The sequence below is a fragment of the Macrobrachium nipponense genome, chromosome 18 (assembly GCF_015104395.2).
Source record: "Macrobrachium nipponense isolate FS-2020 chromosome 18, ASM1510439v2, whole genome shotgun sequence".
In the NCBI taxonomy this organism is placed as follows: Eukaryota; Metazoa; Arthropoda; class Malacostraca; order Decapoda; family Palaemonidae; genus Macrobrachium; species Macrobrachium nipponense.
In genome coordinates, this window is record NC_087211.1 from 81,535,078 (window position 1) to 81,557,860 (window position 22,783).

A 22,783-nucleotide genomic window follows, 5' to 3' on the forward strand; every position below is an offset into this window, starting at 1 on the left:
GTCTTGTTTCGTACAAGGGCCACACATCATCTTCCTACTTCCTTTTTATACGGCACAGCATGCATACTTTTCAATGTCCACTAGCTATTTATTCTATATATAACTTATGATTGCAATCTTGTCACCACTCATTTCTTCAGTTACGTTTCTTCCTATACAATTCATTGCACTAAGTTATGGAGCAGTTTGTTTACAACAAGGCACAGTACCTATACTTCCACACACTTGTACCCATTGGTTTGTTTCCTGAAGACTGCCTACCAAAATTTTCATTCACATATTAATGTCTCATTTTTGCTCCCAATCTAATTAGTAATGGTTTCTTGTCAGCTGTTCTGTCTTGCAATACTATACGGTACGTATTTCTGTCCCCAGTCTTTGTCTTTCCCTTTCTCTTTGAGGCCTGTAATGTATACATCTATTAATAAGAATGTGAATTATTCACAAATCTCACACAAATTATTCACAAATCTCACACAAAATCTCCTCAATATCATTACCTTAGAACATCTTATAAATATATGATGCACATTTTTGGTACACTTTTTGACATGTAGTTACAATAAAAACATAATCAATCTTACACTTTATTAACAATCACTGATTATTAAATGATTTACAGGTACAATTTCAAACAACCCTGAAATTTTACAAAACAACAACAAGGGAATAACATTAGGATGGATGGATGGACAATTCACACCAAAACGACGCCATTCATATCATTATATACAATAAATCATACTCCATAAATATATGAAACTTGCATACATCTTCAATCAACACTGAGAATCAATATCTTAAGTCATTCGTACCATTTTTAACTTTCACAAATTTAGATTACGTACTAGTAATTTTTTAATAGTTGTTTCTCCAACTGGTATGGTATCAAGACAGCTACAGACTGCCCTCACCATCTAAAATGGTCTTGTTAAATTACTTAAATTTTACTTTTCAATTACTATATAACTAAAATTTTACTTTTCAATTACTATATAATTTCAATACCATAAATGTAGTACATATTTTACTTAAAAAGAATAAAAACTCAATAGTAAAGACTTGAACTTACAAAACTCTTCACAAAGTTTTAAAATTTTACTTCAAGCATAAAATTTTGGTAAAAAACTGTAACATACAAACAAGTACAGTATTTTTACGCAAGGCAAAACATTTAAATATTAAATGCTTTATATGATGAATAAAACTCTGAGCTACAGCTAAAAACTAATGGATGGGGATTAACGTTCAACCCTTTACAGGATAAAATGGACTAGACTTCAGATCACCTACATGACGTAACACAAAACTAGACTGAGCAGATGTGAACAGATGGAAAGCATTTGATCAAGTTGACGTGTCACATTGAAAATGCAATTTGACATAGGTTAAGTGGGTATCTGTTTAATTTAGCACAATCTTCTTTTAAAATACACAGTACATTCTATCTAAACGACTGACAAATATAAAGTGTTAATAAACAAATAGTTTGGACTGCAATTTCATAAAATAATTTTCCAAAGGTTAAGGCCATCAGTCTGCTGGTTATATTTAGAAAAATTTGACACGTAAAATCAGAAATGAGAGGCAAAGAAAGTTCAACTTGACAAAACACAGAGAAGAGAGAACTATATTTTGATTAGTTACGACAAACTTACTGAGCTCTTAACTACAATACATATACTGTACCAACAGAGACGAGACTCTACAGTATTCCAAACACCCTGCAACGGGAGTTACAAAGAATACTAAATGTGAGAATCAAGATGGAGTTCTGACTTTCATATGGTTGTCTTCAAGCTTACATAGTAAATACTGTTTAAATGTACCTCACACTCCCCTTAATTACTTCTTTTCAACTCTTCTTGCAGTAGAGCAAAGCAATCTGCCAATCTACCAAGAAAAATCCCTGTAGAAGGGAAGCCACTTGTGGTGTGTCTCCATTAACATACTTTCATCTATTCCCTCTGGCCTCTCTCTACTTCAATATTCTTTTCTCATTTACAGAAGAATCCTTCAGGTAATCCTTATGAGAATCTAGAAATAAGACTTGATGGTCTCACAGTAACTTGTAATGATGATGATCAGGAAAATAAACTTGGTACATTGCTACACAACTCATACACTACATAGTACACCTTCATAACAGAACTTATAAATTTAACAGTCTTTCATTACTTTTCTAAATAAGTTGCAATCTTCCTTTGAATGGTCAACGGCTAACTTTATCTACATTGGAAACATATTTGCTAAAAACATAATAAATAGACATTACATGAAAAAAATGCATAAAAACATATAAAAAAGAAAGACAAAAAAGCTAATTATACCCAACCTGCTTTAGTTTGGAGACAGTCACTAGCCTCAGTTACTTTGTTTCCCAATTCTGCTATAGTATATGAAAGACTATGAACCTGGTAGTACTTGTATATCGTGTATGACTTTGGAATATAAAGTTATCATGCTTGGTTTTGCAAACTATACGAATTCTCAGCGAATGCCCAAAGGAATACCTATCACTTCAATGATCAATGCTGCAAAGAAAATGTCCTTTACTGTAAAACCTGTTAATTATCCTGTGCCTTAATCCTGTGCTATAGTACTATTAAATCATCAGGATGACACGAATGTGAATGTTCAAAATAAAACTTTTAAAAATTTCAAATGAAAAACTGGAGACTACAGTCTTGCATTATAAAGAGTCTCAGAAGAATCACCTAAAGACCCCTTCTACAATACTACAAAATAAAATGAGAGGAACAGAAGGTAATGTTAGAAAGAAATTAGACAGACAGCTAGGTGGAATCTAAAAAGCAAAATCAATGCAATATAGGTTGAAGATACACTGCAAAGGACCTTTAGTATCTTCTAGAGTGCCACACACACTTTCAAGTAGGAACCCTCTACCAAATTCAAATACAGGTAAAGTGAATCTTACTTAAAAAACAACGGTCACATAAACATTCTGCAAATTAGCTAAAGCAATTCATTTAACCCTCATAGTACAGTAGTTTTCTTTTCTAAATACACAGTTACTTTGGTATTCCACTTCCTACAGGGGTCAAAATAATATATATACTATATATATACATTCAAATAAATACATAAAACTTAAGACTAAAATATAAACATCCACAAGAACAGATAATGAAGAGATTAATAAAATCCTGAATAGCCAAAAAGAGATAAGACATAATGTGAGCTAAGAGAAACCTTTATGCTACTACCACCAATAATTTAAAACAATTTACTTGTTATAGTTCTTAAGACTATTTAAAAACTATCTTTCATAAAGTTCTATACCTACAAAACTTAATTTTCTGAGCACAGCCATAGCAATAATAAGTACAACTGCAAAACATACCATACAACCTAAAATTTTTTAATTTTCAACAATTATATTATCGTGGGCCCTTTAGAATATTTTATGAACTCTCATGATAGTTTTCCCCAAACAAAAAAGAAAATTTAAATGATACACTATGAATTTTGGGAATTTTACAAGTTTTATCTGAATAATTCTTAATGATAGTTTATAATGAACAAAAAACCTCTCCTTTCAACTACTGTACAAAGCAAAAAAAAGAAAAAAAAAATCCCTTCCATTTATATGATTCCTTAAGACCCTGAATATAATTCAAAATCTCAACAAATCTGAAGTGCATACAGGCATAAATAACCTACTTTAATGGACATTCCGAAAGCAAATATTATACTGCAATGCTCAAAGCAACTTCACAGGACATTAATTATTACTTTCATATTAGACCAACACCAAATATGAAAAGCCCCAGAGGATAAATAGCAATTTTCCACCGATAAGTAGTTTCTTATTTATGCTTCTCTGTGAAGAAATGGGACACTAACCACACCAGTTGCACACAGCACTACATAAACCACTATTACATACAAGTCTACAGACGCACTAAAACAAAACATTTCTTAACACAGCGTAATTAGCACCACTGGTATATTAATAGGAAATTTAAGAAACTACAGTATCTAAGTGAAGATAGAATTAACTGCTTATGCTGCTCTATCCATAACCAGTATACAAATGAAATAAAACTAAATGCTTAAAAAAAAAAAAAAAAAAAAAAAAAAAAAAAAAAAAAAAAAAAAACCAAGACTGACAATACAATGAACCAACTACCTACAGAATTCACTGGCAAGAACATAAAAAAGCTGTCAGCTTTTCTTAGAGAATAGTATAGCATTCACCTCTCACCCGTAAATATGAGTATTGTATGGTTCTAGCAACAATAATTATAATATTTTAAACATTCTGATACAAGTATCAAAATGGCCTTCTTTAACATGTGGTTCCTTTAGAAACGTTATGCTTTATATACTTCAAAAGTCCATGCATCTCAAAGGATGTTAAAATGAAGAAGGAAAAGTGATTTGCCTAAAAATATCTTGTGAAGAAAATACACATACTCCTTGGTTTGTGTGTTACTAATCACATTCAAGTTACTTTACTCTTACTAAATCTTTACCATGATAAATATATTTCACAGTTATGAGTGCTATCAGTTCTACAGTATTTCCAATACTTTACGTCTATCATTCTTTAAACCAAAACTGACTCTTAATCTACCTGCATAATACAAAAAAATAAACAAGTGGATCAAAAACTCTTAAATACTCACATCTGCAAGTCTGACAGCACAATTCCTACATAATTATGTTAGTGTTAAACTATCAACAACTTTGTTAGATGTCCAGCTAATTTCTACCAGTACAGTATTTTTGTACCTACTTTAAGACAATAAATACTGTTTTCAAGAAATCTGAGTAATACTAGTAATAATGATATTGAAAGGAGAACCTAGGATTTCTATTCCTGTACAAACAAGACCTTGTACTAGGCTTCCGTATCCACACTACAACTTTGCTATGAGATACTAATTACAATTTCAGTGGGCAACATCATCTCTACCAACTTATCTAAGCACTATACTGTATTATATATTAAAGACAGCACTTTCCCTAGTATACATATCTTTCTGCATGTTCTATTATCATATGGAATTATTACTGATAGACTATCAAACACATGTACCGTTCATATAGAAAAACCCCACAAACCCTGACTGACTATCTCCGGGGATACCTCCAATAATACTGGATACAGATGGGTCTCTTCTTTTGTGATGAGACCTTAGGCACTTGGCCATTTAGTACGACTTGTACAATTGTACATTCTTCAAATCTTCAACTTTTAACATAACAATGACATGTATGTTCTAAATGTTCATGAGCCTCTTTGAGTTTTGAGGCATGGACTTTGTGAACTTTTTTTCTCAGGCACCATCCAATACTACCTTTACTCATGTCACTAAATCACTTAAATTGAAATGTCATATGACCAACCTGTAAAATTGTTTTAAAATTTCTTATTGAAAGCTTCAAAACACTGGTCATTTGACAACACATTAAACAATTTTATACTACATAATGGCTATGGCAATTACTTCAAAAGCCATTTCAAAAGATCTAGTTATTCAAAATACTTAAAGGTGAATTAACATTACTGATAAAAGGCAAGGGTGAGGATCAACATTTGAATCATTTCAATGCAACTGGTAATTCCCAAAGAATTATTGCCAAGGGTAAAAATAAATAAAATGACAAAAAGAAAAGACAAAATATCTATACACAATCCAAAATTACTAACATATTGCAAAGACTACTGAAATTTTTATGTTTTGTCTTTAATTCAATATATTAAGTACAATAAATAGAATCCAAATTTTCCATGTATCACTCATTACACACTGCCTTAATAAACAGCTTCATCTACAAACTATACTAGTTACAAAAAGTTTTGCAGTCCTTCAACTGCCGAGTCAGTTATCAATCAGAGACTTCAAACACGGGATCACGCACACAACAGGACACCAGAGTGAAATTCGACATAAAATCAAAACATTCATTACCTATGCTTAAAATGAGGACGCCTTTAGTTTGAGGAATCCAAACAGAATTATTCCTCCTTATCTTTAGCTTCACTGCCATTTTCGTTGTTTTCATGCTGATGGTTGCTATTGCCTCGGCAATTGCATCCCTTGCAGTGATTCTCCCACTTGGCTTCCTTCACTTTGGCATCCCGTGTGCGAACCTTTCCTCATATGTCCAGGAGTACGGGCTTCGTCTCCTTGGCGCACTTAAACATGGATGCAATGAGCTTGACGAACCCTGTGTCTTTAGGCTTCTCCAAACCTCTCTGAAGTCTGTTCTTCATAACTGCTACAAACTCTCTGTTGCTGAGCTGGCCATCATCTGTTTCAACCAGAGACATTATCCAGTTAATTTTATAATCTTTTAAGTATCCAATAATTTTATATTAAAGATGCTGTAGATAGTTCAGGAACGCTACTTACAAACCCTCTATAGGGATTAAAAGTGAACACTGATGGATTGTTAAAAAAAAATTTATATATATATATACATTATACCTCTAGCCCACTTAATATTATCTACCAAATATGATGGGTTTGTGATGGGAAAAAAAAAAACTTTACAGTTAACTTGCAGTTAAAAAACTAGGATGAAAACATTTATCATTCCAATGTACTTACTGTTGTCGTCGAAGAGGGTGAAGACTACATTGACAACGTGATCTGACAGTTGTACATGGGCTACAGTTCTGGCAACATGCTTCAAGGTGGCTGCAGAAATGGAACAATTATCAGACCATAAGTCAAAGTTTTCGTTTTATTACTATTAGTAAAACAAGTATTGTGTTGGTAGTCAATGTGTTTCCTCAACTTTTAGCACTGTAATTAGCAATACTACCATAAGTTCCTACTATTTAAATGTTGGAAAAGGTTCAGTAGACAACTATGGTTAAGTACGGTTACCATACAATAACTATGGCAAGCAAACTTGGTCTTACTACCAACCTAAAGTTGACATCCCCCCCTCCCCCCCTTTTTCGCAGTTCTGGATTCATAGACTCACTGATTCACGATTTTATCAATGGAATATATATCAACATTATTCGCAGAAAAATTGCAGTATTTTCATTGAGAAATACTAATGACTGCATTTTCAAATTTTCAGGTCTAAGCAATTTTTTTTTTAACTATCAAAATAGGTAGCTAAAGCATTTTCAGGGGAGTTTTAAGTATTTGCGGATTTTAGCTATTTGAGGGGTGTTGTGGTATACATCCAACGCGAATATTGGGGGTCGCCTGTACTCTGAATACAAAGAATGATATATACCTGAAAGCAATCAGCACATATTACCAGAGGTAATTGACTCAACTTTCCAAATATACTCACATAAAAGGTTATATGCTATTAAGCAAATTACAACATATATACAGTTGACCCACGCTTTTAGCAGATTTTTCTATGAGCCATATATACCCGTTGCTTGCGGAAAATGAATCAATTATTGGTATTTTTCACAGAAATATATTCACAAATTACTTTATTTTCATATAATTTTGGTGAATAAATGCACTTTTTGTAATAAAACTATTTTAACACTCAGGTATAAGCATTTTTAGAGAGTTTTTTTGTTTTAACTATCAAAATAGGAAGTTGTAAGCATTTTTAGAGAGGTTTTAAGTATTCATGGATTTTAGCTATGAGGGTGGTGGTACCCATCCCCTGCAGGTACGGGGGTTCTATTGTACTGGCATGGTCATGGGTTACTGAGGGGTATGTGGGTGGTCCTACATGACTTATGACCAAGCACAGATGCCAATCTAGTCCTTTGCATACACAATTTTGTTAACTTTAACCATTTCCAGCTGGCACTAGACTTATCCTAATGCTAAGTCGGGGGTTTGTTTTGTATATGAACAACTACATATTTTTAAAGAACGCTTTTGGTTTGATATACTATTTATATTTTTTTTAAGACAGTTTTTGGTTTGATATACTAAGGCTTCTAGTTACAAAAAAAAACAAAATACTGTAAAGGCGTCAGAATGGCAAATATGACATTTTATGGCAGAATAAATGTCAATGAATTTTAATACTAACATGATTATCACCATTATATTATGCAATATGGTATGATATACACAATGCGATACATGCTGCTGCAACTGCTAAACCTGTACTCTGCTCCATCCTAGAAAAGGGATTTTGACATAGGAAAAATCTATTTCTGGGCGAGGAAGCCGTGTCGCCCAGTGAAATAAGTCCGTTTAGAGTTATTTCTAGTAAAATATTGCTATAATACCAGAGAGAAATAACGCTAAACGGACTTATTTCACGGAGCGACATGGCCGAGCCCAGAAATTCCCAACTGTTAACACTTCCACTCCAGTCACCGTCATAAAGATCCTCCTCACCTGGGTCAATTGAAGCTCCAGCAATGTGATAAAACGTAAGAGCTGTGTCCACATCATTGATGTTGTTCAGGAAATGGAAGAACTTGAGGTAATCATCTCGACTTATACCAAGGGAAGCCTCTCCCTAAATAAGTAAAGATAAAGGAAAATGATCAATATTGACATGATTTTCCACCAAGCTCAACTTAAAAATTTATGAATATATTAATGTATCATGCTGAAAAAAATTCCACAACCTTAAAAGATCATATTGTTTCTCATTAGGCAAGTTATCTTGAAAACCCAGTAGTACTACATCCCATTCAAGATTATCATATAAAATTTTTTTTTTTAAACAATAAAAGTTACCTAACTAAAACTAGCAAATTATTTTTGCACGGAGGGAATTCTGGTCGTAAAAAGGAATGCTGGCTAAGTCTAGTCTAAATCAACTAGCCTGTTAGGTAGGCCTTGGCAATTTTCAGGCAATTTTATTTTTTGTGTAGTGTTGAATTAAAATCTTTTATCCTTTGCAAACTTAATGGGACTGATACTATTTACTATGAGGTTTCCCAAACTGATAATTTACAAATTGTATACAAAACCAAATTATACTCCAATAAGAGAAAAAATCAAAGCAGAATCGACGAGCATGACATAAAACCTTCATAAATATAAAGCAAGTGCAGCAACCACCAGTGACGAGACATCTATTTCACAGACCACAGACTATTGTTGGAGCTAAAATGACAGACATTCCACTAAAACATCTAGTATATGCCCTTGACAATACAATTATTTAAATTCTATAATGAACAGGTTGTGTCAAGCTTTGAAACCTACAGTAAAAGCTAAAAGTAGGTGAAAGCATAAACAAAACAACTACAACTTCATTCCTATGACTTACCTTAAAGGCCTTTTTCACTCTCTTCAACATTTTTGCTTTCTTGTTGGTTGTATAACCTCCGTAAGCTAAAAGCAGTTCGGCAAACTCAGATTCAGGAATCAAACCATTTTCGTCAGGTCCCTTGCGACGGAACTGAAAGCCGATGAGAAATTAGGCACTGTTTACAACCCACTACCAAAGATAATTAATAGTCTGTAATATTCTACATGCATTTCATCACACAATTAATGCTAGACAGCCCTACTCTCTGACTGTATGGACTCAAAAGGTTCAAATGCTTATATACAATCTTATAAACACAGGAATAAAATAATGGTACAGATATTGAAGTCTATATAAAAAGGTTTCCACCTGTTCTTTCAAGTGATATCCTATCAACAGTTTTATTTTCAACTTGGTATGAAAATGCTTTTACCGATATCATATACCAGTACCTAACCTTCAATGAACACAAAAGTTAATCAGAACAAGAACAATCACAGAGGAACTTATTGCGGTCTATTATCACACTATGCAATAAAGAATCCCTAACAAAATCAGAAAACTTTCATCAACTTATTTTTTTTTTTTTTTCAAAAATATTTTTAGCTATACCTCTGATAACACTGAATATACTAAAAAAAATTTCATCCTCGTCAAATTTCCCAGCATGTGAGATTTCTAACGCCTCAAGGGGAAAAGAGGATACAAAAATGCTTAGGATAATGAATGATAGTAGACTGACTCTGGATAGTAGTTTACAATTTTGTTTTGGCAAGCTACTGAGCAAGAGTTATCATCTCTTACATGAGCTGGTTAACTGGCATGGATGGCAACTAAATATTATATATATAGTATCATTAAGACAAGCGAGTTTCCACCGATATACGCATGCATTGCCAGATCTCAGATTCCTTGCTTTTCAATCTCTGATTGTTTAACCGGAAGCTAGGCGCTAGAAAATTATCCTGTTGTTAAGACTGAAGGTTTGTTCACGTATGAACAAAGGAACTATTCCAATCTACTTTTGAGATTATTTTCATTTCACATTTATAAACGGTTTTACCTGCCACTGTGCCGACAAGGTTTTTGATGGCCATCTATCAATTCTCAACCGATAAAACATAAAATGAAAAATACTGATTCCTAACATGATTATAACCACTTGAAAAAGGAAATTTCATTCCCATTTCAATGAAGATAATTGATATCTTTGATAGCATCATCTACTGTTTACCAGTAACAGGAGTTTTCTTACCTCCAGACTGAGGATTTCTTGCTGAAGTTGCTGCTGGAAGTCTAAAAACTTTTCAATGGTCAGCTTCTCTTTCAAAGTGTAGCCAAAGAAATACGTACTGAGAGCAGAATTTACACCCTGTTCAGAAAAAACTAATTATTAGAAAACTTTATAACACAACACTGACTGTTAAAGAAAGCAGATCAGAAGTATGGCAAAACTAAAAAAAAAACTGTCCCCTAATTTGACTTTGTGAAAGTAAAGAAAAAAAAAAAAGGATTTAAAATGAAATCTACACACATAACTACTGTGTAAGCTACTACAACATCCCAGATCTATGTAGCCAAGTTGGTCCTTGTAAGTATTGCAAAAATTTTTCAAAATTATTCTAAAATGAAAGAATGAAAATGGCTGTGATATTTATGATTATTATTATTATGGCCAAGAACTTTAACTAGACTACAGAGTTTACCTAACTGATATTTAAATTTGTAGAGACATGAGTAAAAAGCCACAATAATGCATGAAAGACTGTATTTTGAAAAATGTACAGATATATCTTGAAATTTTCTGAACTTACACAGATTTCAACAGACCTTGTGAAAATTGTTTAATTACAGATTACATGTTATGAACATAGTAATAAAAAAAAAACATCAATCAACAGTTCTATGACAGTGGGTGTGGTTGGTACCTAGTTTTCTTTTTTTGTATAATCAAAAGCTGAAATACAGTTTTGAAACTTATGTCTGACAATGTTGACTATAAAGAGAGAGAATGGGGCAAATGGCCAAAAAACTGAAAATGACAAATTTATAAGGAAAACTAGAAAATATCATCATTGCTTATCTCTTTAAACTTAAATTACTGTTGAAAATTATTCAGCTTACTTTGAAAGTGTTACCAGTATTGGCGTGGTCTCTGTGACGTGCGCCAATGCTGGTCTGGTTACGAATCAAAGTTGCAACTTTATCAAACTCTTCGTAGTCGACATCGCCGTCACCGTTGAGGTCAAACATTCGGAAGGCGATTTCAAAGTGTCTCCGAGACGCTGAAATAAAGGTGATTTTCAGTATCTATCCCTCATAATGAAACTATAATTTACACTGCAACCGAGTAGCAGATATGATGACTATATTATGCTTAAAAAACATGGTTGAACAAAAAATAACCTATTACATGCAACTGAAACAACTTATCCGTAGTACTATAGGATGAACTAACAAGAGAGGGTGAGAGATAACTTATTTTCTCTGCTATTTCAAAAACTCTAAACTTTATAATGTAAAACTTCAGACTAACATACCATCTGTATTCTAAAAAATTTATTCACTGTAAGGAACCGTCTTACTGAAGCTAAGAAATTTAATCTGTTGTCTATAGCATGAATTAATGTATGAAATTTAGGTGAGGACTTCACAAAGTACTCTATTATAAATGGAATCCATCTCGAGCACTGACCCTTGCCCATGCTATTGCAATGCAATACTCCATAATAGTCACATAACCATCTCTGTCACAGACCACTTTAGTGACAAAGAATGTAGTAAACTTCTAGCACTTACTTGAAAGCACAGTGAGAAGGAAAATGAAGTCCGAAAACGATATGAGTCCTGAACTTCCAAGTTTGTAAAAGATGGAATCCTCATCCAGAGCAAGTTCTAATTTGCTGGAAGTGTTCTGCAAGGAAAATGACTCGGAGCATCAAACACAGAATCTTCACAGTCTGTCGCGAGTGTTTTTATGATGTGAATGCAATCTCTTTGCAATCAAATAGCTAAACTGCAAAAAATCAGGGGCTATTCTACAAAGGTCTTAACTGTACAAGAAGGGAATTTGTCTTCAAATTATCATTTGAAGTTGTCAATAAATCATAAGAGATGAAATCCAATAGAAAAATGACTTTTTCTTAAGGCTACAAAACTATGAAAATTGATTTGTCATGAATGTCAACATTTAACAAATGCCTGAGCCATGGTAAGCTTAAGTCAAACACAAACTATGCCAAAAAACAACAAATATCTAAAAAGAGGTTACAAAGTTCCAATCATATAACAAATGTGAAAGATTTAAAAGAATAAATAATTTTAAAAAATACTAAAGTTAGGAAATGTTATATATTTAAAGAATTGTGCAAAAGATCCCATACGTAAAAAGAGGTCAACTGCTGAAGTTCAAAAGAAAATAACTAAATGAAATCCCAAAACAAAACCACCTCCTTGAGGAAACACAAATGCAATGGGAATGTCCGAGATGTGCTGAGAAATAAAAGCTTTGCATCGCCCAAAGCATACAATATATAATTTTGTCAACTACTTTATACCTTTAAATACTTTGGAAAAGCAAGTTACAAACAAGGGCATTAAAACCTTGTTTGAATATATTTTTATCACTACTTATTCCTTGAAAAAATTAACTTATGATATTTGATTTAGACAAGATTATGTTCTTGCCCCATCAAAGTTTTTTTTTTATTATTATTGTTGCAAAACTGATCTGTACCTTAATTATCAATGTTTGATCAAATTTTAAACTCCATTTGGAATTCACTTAGTCATTTTATTAAAGTCATCATTCTGAACTGGTTTTATTTCAACTTTTAAGAATCTTACATTATGCAAATTGTTGCCTTACTAGAACCTTCTAAAGCTGTCACAGACCACTTCACATATATTTGAGAAGTTCAGAAATGAAGATGTTTTCTGATCTGGAAATTCATGAATAGTCAATAGTCAAAATGTACTCATGGGATTAAATAACTGAAATGAATCAAAAGTTTTAAACTGCACTTAATGATATTATACATTAACGTTGCATTCATGTCGGGGAAAAAATTACATCAAGGAAAAATTATTTACTCATTCTCATTGCATTTTGTCTCACGGAGGACAATACACAAAACAAAATGCTGCAATGAATCAGTCAAGAGAAAGCATGCCTACACTCGTTAAAAACATCATATATTCAAAAGATATGACAAATAATGCTTAGCGTGATGATCTTGCTTCAATTTTTTTTTTTTTTTACTAGAAATACTATTTATGATAGTCATGACAGAGATTAAGGGAACTAGAAGACCTTCGTGTCATTGGTTTAGCAAAAGATAAGTCCAACCAAATCTAACATTACTGTCTAAGGCTAATGCAACATGTTTCAAAACTTGACTTCATTTCAATCCCTAATCCTTCAGGTTACCATAAGTGATCTAGAATTTGTTTCAACTGCTCAAAAGTTAGTTTCAGTCTCTATAAAACATGCATGTAAATCTTGCATTCAATGGGAATGTCTCATTCACTACAAGAGTTCTTTAATTGCCTTTACGTCTCCAGATCTCCAACTCAAAGCATCCGACTAGAATGACAACACACAAACATCAGCACACAAGGCAGCACTAAGTAAAATTCACAAACAGTCGCAATGCAAAAATGAAAATAATCTACCGTGATGTGTGTGTATACCACATATCATACGCACATACTAACGCCCTGATTCACCGCTAGTGTTGGCCTAAACTAAAGGTGCAGAGGACATATTGAAGCTTGGATAAAGCTAGTGCAGTTTGAGCTACTCTCATGCTTGACTTCTTGACTGCACTGTTTTTAAGAGAGAGAGTGAGAGAGAGAAAAAAGAAACCCAATTCATTGGCAAAGGATGTGTTTTCAAAACATGCAATTGCGGCTAACTGAAGTGCAAGATATTTCATCAGAAAGGCTACATTACTGCAAAAATCATCAAATCTAAGCATTGGAATTGATATTCCAAGTCCTCGCCTAAGATAAACAGAGCCAAAAAAAATAAATAAATAAAAAATAAGTGAAATAGAACACATTCCTATTTATATAAAGAAACATCACTGTGTAATATAATCAAAAGAAGCATAAAAGACCAAAGAATCCTCATGCTTCATTTCAGTCAAACTCCAGTGATAGGAAAGGATGGGATGGACAAAAGAAACATTACACAGCAGAGAAAAGACTTCGAGACATTGTTTTAAAAAAGGGAAACATTGCTTGTGCTTTAATCTAGGAAAAGTGTTAGTATGAGAATATCATCCGTCCTCAGAACTCTCATGTAGTACACTAAAGGCACCAAATCCAAGATTCACTGACTTTATTACACTTACACAAAGGCACATCAAAGTTTCACTTCACAATTCTTATTTAGTAAAAAGATATGCACAAATGCCCTCTGATAAAGCACTCTCTCACTACACTTGGGTATATGAAAAAAAAGACTAATATGTATTACTGCCTTCAAAAGATTAATAAAACATTTTCTACAGATGATTAATTATGAAATATCAATGATTTCATGTAACATTTTTGACTCTGACTTCACACATCTATCTTAGCCAAGTCTCTGGAATGGTATGGAAAAGAAATTCAGTTTTACCAAGAAATTTACCAAGTGAATTACTGAATATCATTTATGAAACATGCTTAGCTAATTCTAGTTTTCTTTGATTTAGTAATGGTATATGCTTTGATTTAGTGTTCAAACTTCATCTGTTAACAATTTACCTAGCTTAACACTCATAAAAACTAAACCTCAAAAATAACCTTGATAGATACACACTGCAAAGATCATGATGCTCAGATGCCAAAGAGGAATTCTGCAAAACCAATGCTACTTGTATCAAAGGGTTACTTGTGTAACTCACTGATAACCTTTGACAATTTGCAGAAAAACTGAAAGGATTCTAATAGCTTTATATACCAAAATTTTGCAGTAACACAAAGAACTGATGTAATCTGACAATGCTGTTGCTCAATATTTGCACTAGTTAAGATCTCAAAGAACACCAAATAACTATGTTTACACAATGCTAAATGAACTGGTCATCATTTAATAAAGGAATTTTACCGATTTTACAATTTTATGAGTAATAAATTAAAACTTCACATCACTAAATATCAGATTGAAAACAGCAAAAACTCTTAACTATGGCAGTAAAGTGGTTCCTTCAACCTGATTATAATATACACAATGAAATGATGGTGTTAATTAACAGATAAATTATATTTATGACACTTCTTACTTTATAAATATCTCAACAAAAAATTAACTTTGTTCACTTCAGAGACTATCCATCCCACAATGCATTTAACCTGCAGGTCATTTCTAATTTAAGTAACCATTTTAACTCGTTATCATCACTTGAAACTTCAACTCCAAACCACTGAGACATGACTTTAAATGTGTGAACACACTTTAAGCTAATATAATTTTACCTAGAAGACACAGGGTGAAAATATGAAATAATTATCAGAGGGATACAGATGCAAAATTCTCATTGTTGTCCTCCAGACTCTATTCCCAAAAAGCAAACAACAATGCCAGAGTCTTTTAAACATGGCAATGAAAATTCTGCACATCAGTCTCGACAGGAAAAATATTAGCACGTTGCAGGGGAAAGGTACGACATGCAATAACGAAGGTACCTCTTCTGCTGACTGGAAAAGAGAAAAGTGTGATTGGAAGATTAAAGACTGTTTCAATTCACCAATCAGGTAACTGGCCTAAGTACATGACCAGATTTGAATTAAAATCTTCTGCATACCATTCAAAGTCCAAGTCAAATGAAATGTACAAACACATGGTAAATGAAAGACGCCCGAGGCAATCAAAACGGTGACAGCTTGCCAGTATCGAGAAATAATATTTTTTAAATCATACTGTTCACAAGCTTCATAATCTTTACAACATTGTACTATGAATGGCAAGCAAAGAACGAGCTCTGTACACTGGCCATGTTCTCTGAGGCAGTTCTATTGCACCAATCGGGTAACTAAAACAGGACTGAAACAGCACTAAGACATGGGACATCAGTCAGCTGTTGGAAGGTAGAAATACCAAGAAAGCACCAAAATAATTTGTAGAGAAAAAAAATCACAGAAGAATCAATGGCTTATGTATATATGTATATACATAGGAGCCCTTCTTATTGGCATGAGAGGATATTCACATTGGCAAAAGTCTGCAATTTGCAAAAAATACTGCACTGTAAATGTATAACACACTATTTATCATCATGAAACACAGTTCCTAGAAAACAAAACACTGGCAATATTTACTTTCATACACCATTGATATTGATTCGTGTAGTTTCTTTTGAGCTAAATCACTGAACAAACTACTGCACATACTATGCCAATACACTGGACCCTTTAATTTATATTGTAATGCTAGAATTGCAAGACAAAATGTAATCTAATAGTTCTAAATCTTCAGCAAACTTTTCCATGTAGTTCATCAAAAACACATTTTCAGAGTTACAAGAAAGTCTATCAATACCATTGAACATTTTGATAATGGCATTAAACCCTACAAGAAATTTGATCAAAAGTCAACTAAATACACAAGTAAACCTTCCAACTCCATGACAACTATCAAGATTATTTATTTTCCATTCTTTGCCAGTCTGTATTGCATAGTATACTTTCAACTCCTAAAGAGCTCATATCTTTTATAATAAGAATGAACTGTCTTCTCATCATTACCAAATAGCAAAAATGGTCTCAGAATGTATACAAAAATGTCAAAAGCTTTTATTAAGTCAGTATAACCCCAAAGATATGGTTGGCTGAATTATACTTTATTTACAGCAATCTAGAAATGGTGCAGCCAAAAATTAACAAAATGATATATTAACCTACTAGTAAATCATTAAACCCATTGCAATTGTTAACCGAATGCACAAAAAATGATCAAAATGACTACTTTATCAACATGACTACTATGTATCTTTAATGCCATAAAACCTCTGTAAAAATCTATGGAGTCAACAAATACAAATTGTTTTAGTATCAAAATTTTGACTCTGGTTAACAAAAATCTGAATACTATTCAAAAACACCCAATTTACTACGTGTGATAAAAAGGCCAAAGGATTCCCCTAAGAATAAGACACTGAAAACAATATTTCACTAACTGTTCAGTTACTAAAAAACAAAAATACAGCTTAATGGCCTTTTCATAAAATAAAGTACGAGAAATTTATCTGAAAATGTAAAAAAAAGAGTTAGAAATACAAGGCTGAGACATAAAGAAATCTGGTTACAAAAACAGAGGAATAACAAGGTGGGAAGTAACCTGACAAAGAGCGAAGTTGATTGTATTTCCGACAAGCAAATAAGCAGTAATGACAATAGGTTAACAAAGAAGGGCAGACTGCAACACGGACGAGCGAGCAGCATCTCAAGTAGGCAGCAGAGAGGGGAAGATCCTACAGTCAGAATAACTAAGGCCCATTTTCTTCAGGGTTCTTGGGGCATACTACGACACAACACTGATATATACCATAGCTTATCTACAAGCCTCTCACCCTAACCTGTCATGTCTCCATATTCTTTCTTTTCCAGAGAAAATAACTCTAACTTTTAACACCTTCAAAGACTGCATGCATAGATTTCAATAAAGAAATCACAAACTTTCCTGCTTTGAATATGGAGATAAACAAATTACAACTACTCCACCCCCTGCGTAAAACCTCCTCACCACAGACCAAACTGGACTGTAATCTGTAAATTGACTTTAGTGAACAAACTGGCACAGGATTTACTGATTTACTGCAATGCTTTAATGAAATGATGTCACGAGGTATATCAAGCAGTAATCAAAAGTGGCACATTTGAAGGATGTGTCCTTGCTATCCATATTATCTGCACAACACTGCTTCCTTTGCCCAGAAAAATGCCACTAAATTCTTCAAATACAAGAATGGGTCCACCACGGGAAAGATGCCATAAAGATGATAGAATCGTGCCTTCCTTACTAGCGGTATATACTCATACCCATTCTCTTCCTAAGGACTGTTCAAGAGGTGTGGCATGGGGGATTTTGGATGTTAAAAAAAAAAAAAATAATAAATAAATAAATAAACATAACACTTCAAGAAATTGCAAAAATCTCAAGGACCAACAATCTATCAGTGTAAAGAGCTCTCTTCTAATAACTGACTGGATTTATAAAACTATCCACACTTGAAAAGCAAACACTGCACAACCATACCAACAAAATATCAATGAACAACTACATATGAAAAGAGCCACAAAACTGCACATCAATAAATCTTATGGTATGCAAACACTAAATGGCAAGACCCCAGTTGAAGCGATAATCTCGAGAGCGGAGTCGAGTCATTTCCAAGCAAAGTGAAATGAAAATGAAACAAATTATTGTATAACTATGTATAAATAATCTTATTTGATTTTACCAGTAGTACTTTCTTTTAAATAACATCATTATCACTACTGCAACAACAGCCTGATAAGCCAAGTTACCTGTATTTTCCGTCTGTTACCTGTAACTAAATGTCAATATAATCTGGTTAATTTTTATGTTTATCCAATAAGATAAATCATACTCTAAACTGTCTAAGACATGCTAAGCTAAGGTTCCTCTTTATAAAACTGTGATCTAGTATGAATTTGCACTTAAAAGTTCATTTCAAAATGCGGGACATAAAAATGTGGTTTAACTTATCAATATGGCAGTGACTAGGATGAAAAAAATGTAAAATTCTCATTAAAAATTTTAGACCATGCAAAAGCTCAATCACATGCCAAAGTTCAGTTACTTCTAAGTTTGTAATCTGCCACCTAGCTCAATCAATTTGGGTCTGACCATAGCTGTCAATTCTCCACATTCCAAAGTAGAAAGCTACTACAGTACAATGTTCCTCTTCCAAAGTAGAAAGCTACTACAGTACAATGTTCCTCTTCCAAAGTTGAAAGCTACTACATAAAGTACAATGTTCCTCTAACATGAATTTTGTGTTACACCCCACAGACTTATATTATTGTCATGTAAGAAAAATAAATGAAACAAACACAAATAACAAAAATCCTACTTTCCTACATCTGGTTATGGGAAGTATCCAGCACTCCCCCAAAAAATTGAATTGGCCAAGAAAAAATATTTAAGTTATAAAATTACCACATTATTTTAAACAACTTTATAATATGTACCTAATTCCTAGCGTTGGCTGCTGTTCTTTCATCAATCAAAGCGCTCGGTAAATTGTTAATTTGGTTTTAACTTTCTTGAAAAAAAATCCATAGCTTACAAATATTATCTAAAGGCAATGACTCATGCAAATTAAGACTGGACACCTACAATGATCCTGGCGTATATTCTCTCTATTCTTTCTCAAAATTAAACCTGTCATTTTTAATCTCATTTGCATTTAATTAAGGGTTATATGCAGAAATCTTAGCATATACACTCTTATACACCTAGAATGACATTTAATATCTAACGGTAATGTAAAGCTTCATTTCTATCTATCTAAAGTGGATGCAGATTCCAAGTCACCATATTCCAGGTTTATAATGGAACAAGGTTCAAAATGCGCTACAAAATATTATTCCTGGGATATCTGTACCATATAAAAGCTGGACACAAAACTGGGAAATTTAAAATACTGTATATCCCTCTTATCATTTCCAACAAGAGTAGTCTATGATCCCACTACTGTGCAGTACACTTCAATTACAACAAGTGTAATGGGTAATCTAAACAACGATACAGCACAGATTTGTCATAAAGCTCTTAAAATCTCAATGACTTTGAATGCCTCATTCTAATTTTAATTACCTACAAAAAATTCCCATTTAAAACTTCTATTAAATCATAACAAGACAGCCCCTCTGGACAATGTACAACATGATATAAACGTACAAAAGCTAAAGATTAATTCCTAGCTGACATATTCAGGTATCCTAAAAACCTAACATCTCTAACAAATCAAAACTTTTCCAGTGTACATGTCTTTCAATAAAATCATTTAAAACATGCTGGTTCATGCTAGAGGTTTTATTAGCAGGAGAAAAGAATCAAAAAGCATTCTTTTTCAATTTCCCCAGTGAAAAAATGATTAAATTCACCCCCTTCCAAAATGTTTAATTTTATATAAGAAAGTAGTTTTTAGGTTACTTTTTATTTCATCTTTTAGAAGCTCAAAGCCAACAAAAATAAATTTGTAAATTCTGACTAATCTTTCATCTATAACAAAATATTTTTTGCATAAAATAAAACTGGCTATAAAGTAGAACATAATCAAGTAAATAGCATCTGTCAGCAACTAAAAGTGATAAGTCATCAGAAATCAGAAATTAAATTACTGTATAACTTCCAGTACTATATAAAAAGTTTAAAAGCAGCATCCTGCCAACTTGATCACAGCAGTCCAATACCAATTCTGATCAATTTCGAGAAGCAATGGTGTTACTAATGAAGTACAAACCTGTTGGAAAATGGAATTTTACTAAATGGCTTCAAGCTGAACTGCATGTGACTTAAGCAATCAGATGTAGGCATTCTGAGTAGACAAAAATCTTAAAAATACTACAGTCATTTTTGACAGACAGGACCTTGTGGCTACTGTCAGTTTGACTGTTGGGAAAAAAAAAACAAGGAAATGTAAACGCAGTCTAGTCTGAACGATGCCTAGAAGCTGTGGGGAGGCAGTTTCCGTTTTCAGACTTACCTCTTCAAAAAAGGTTGACAAAGGAGCTGTAGGTCCTTTTTCAAATTCATTCCCTATCTGATGTTCCTGAAATGACATGCCATTAACACAAAAAAAGGGGGGGGGAGGGAAAACAAACAAAAAGTTACAACTAAAGAGAACAACAATGGAAAAAAATATGGATACAAACAACATTTTACTTTGAAAAGGATAGACTAAAAATAAAAAGGTGAGAAACTCAAAAAATCTTAAAAGAATATTAGTACACTGCAAAAATCAAAAACACAAAAAAACATACATGTCAATTAGAGACAAAAAGGGAAAAACTGCTTACATGCATTCTTCTTGCAATAAGCTAATTATCTGCTAGAAAGGTCTACGCATAGGCTCTCAATCTCATGGACTGTAGTACTCTGATCCTAAGTACCAGAACATACCAATGACAAATAGTCTTCCTAGAAAATCTTCAAATTCTATCAAATGAAATTTAATTTTATGACATAAGACTTTTTCATACAAACCCATCAATCATATTGAACCCAAAATTGCAGTTGCTATAACCCCAGACACAACCAAAGTAAAGTCTTGATGACAAAAAAGTATCAGTTGCAAGCTACTATCCAGGCTTGTGCATGTGCTTCTGTGAACCACCTCTAAATAGATCTAAACAACCCCTTCTATTAAGCAGATCAGAGCTAAATCAAGATTGGTTTATCAAGGATGGGCGAAAGGATGCCATGTACTTAGGAGAAGCCATTCCTGAGTAAAAATTAGTTTATAAAGTTACCCGTATTGAAAAAGCAGATGCTTGTGCCCCACAATCTCACTTTCACTTGGCTACCACCAGAGGAACAAGCACAAAATTACAATTTGTTGTAAATTGTATTTTTCCTAACTATACAAACCTGAGGTCCTTTAACTTAAGGAATGTACTTACGGCCATTGAATCTTGAACAAGGTGGTTAGGCAGTAACTACCGTGGGGCAGGCTAGCCTGCCTGGATGTAAACACTCCACTTTGCCTTTCGGCCCAGGTTTAGATTGAGGGGTGGCATGAGGTGGGCATATCTGTTAAAGGACCTCAGGAAAAATACAATTTACGACAAATTGTGATTTGTTCCGACACGTAATACAAACCCTCGGTCCTTTAACATAATGAAGAATCACCGATTGGTGGGAGGAATCTGAGTGAGCCTCTAGAACTGACTGGAGTTCTGCGCACCTAGGCTGCTACTCCTGGTTGTAAGAGCGAGGAGGAGTGCCCTGCTGCCTCTGACAACTTGATCGGAGTATAGGAGCTGCATGATCAAGAGTCAGACTTCTGGGCCTTTTCAAAATTTGTGAGGGATCGTGACTCATCTGAAAAAGGGCTGTGAAGAATATTTGGTGTCGGAGACATTAAAGCAAAGTTCTGGGAGGGGTTTGCATTATTGTCAGTCTCCTTCCTCCCCTTGCTAGAGGAAGGAGCGGGACTGCTTCTATGGTTCTGATAAGAAACATAAAAAGGATGCTTTATGTGTAAGCTTACCGCATCAATCGTCCAACCAGCCAGTGTGAGTTCGAGTCCTATCCTCAACCCGAAGGACGAGGAATGGAGGGTTGAGGTGCGGAAGGGGGAGAGTCAGTCACTCTCGCATCCTTCTTATCTCTACAACTGCACACCATGGACGAGATGCAACTTGTACTCTTGAAGGAGCTGGGTAAGCAAACACATCTTGCAAGCATCCACCACTGGTCCAGGGAAATGAGGTTCCAAGGACCAGTGGGCAGTCCCGAAGGGAAAGAAAGATATGGTCGTAATAACCTATACATCTTCCTGTCCGACATATTCTTCGGAGTGATGTCCAGTACCGATCCACTGGTCTATCCATCTGCAGCAAAGTCTCTCACGGTCTCGTC

The 22,783-nt window shown here is 33.7% G+C and overlaps 1 protein-coding gene across 8 annotated transcripts in view; it reads right to left on the minus strand.

The window, feature by feature from the left end:
- Nucleotides 1-574: 574 nt before the first annotated feature.
- LOC135197269 (calcium uptake protein 1 homolog, mitochondrial-like) overlaps nucleotides 575-22,783 on the minus strand; it is a 195,960-nt gene continuing 173,751 nt past the window's right edge. For 4 of the 8 annotated variants that reach the window (XM_064224377.1, XM_064224381.1, XM_064224378.1 and 1 more), the window contains exons 7-14: nucleotides 20,907-20,972; nucleotides 11,983-12,097; nucleotides 11,308-11,468; nucleotides 10,439-10,555; nucleotides 9,202-9,333; nucleotides 8,316-8,439; nucleotides 6,585-6,674; nucleotides 575-6,285 (exon numbers count right to left, since the gene is read on the minus strand). In XM_064224377.1, coding sequence (XP_064080447.1) covers nucleotides 6,131-6,285; nucleotides 6,585-6,674; nucleotides 8,316-8,439; nucleotides 9,202-9,333; nucleotides 10,439-10,555; nucleotides 11,308-11,468; nucleotides 11,983-12,097; nucleotides 20,907-20,972 — 960 coding nt within the window. In that variant the 3' untranslated portion in view covers nucleotides 575-6,130. The remainder of the gene's footprint in view (nucleotides 6,286-6,584; nucleotides 6,675-8,315; nucleotides 8,440-9,201; nucleotides 9,334-10,438; nucleotides 10,556-11,307; nucleotides 11,469-11,982; nucleotides 12,098-20,906; nucleotides 20,973-22,783) is intronic. The other 4 variants (XM_064224380.1, XM_064224382.1, XM_064224383.1 and 1 more) reach the window with 2 other exon arrangements.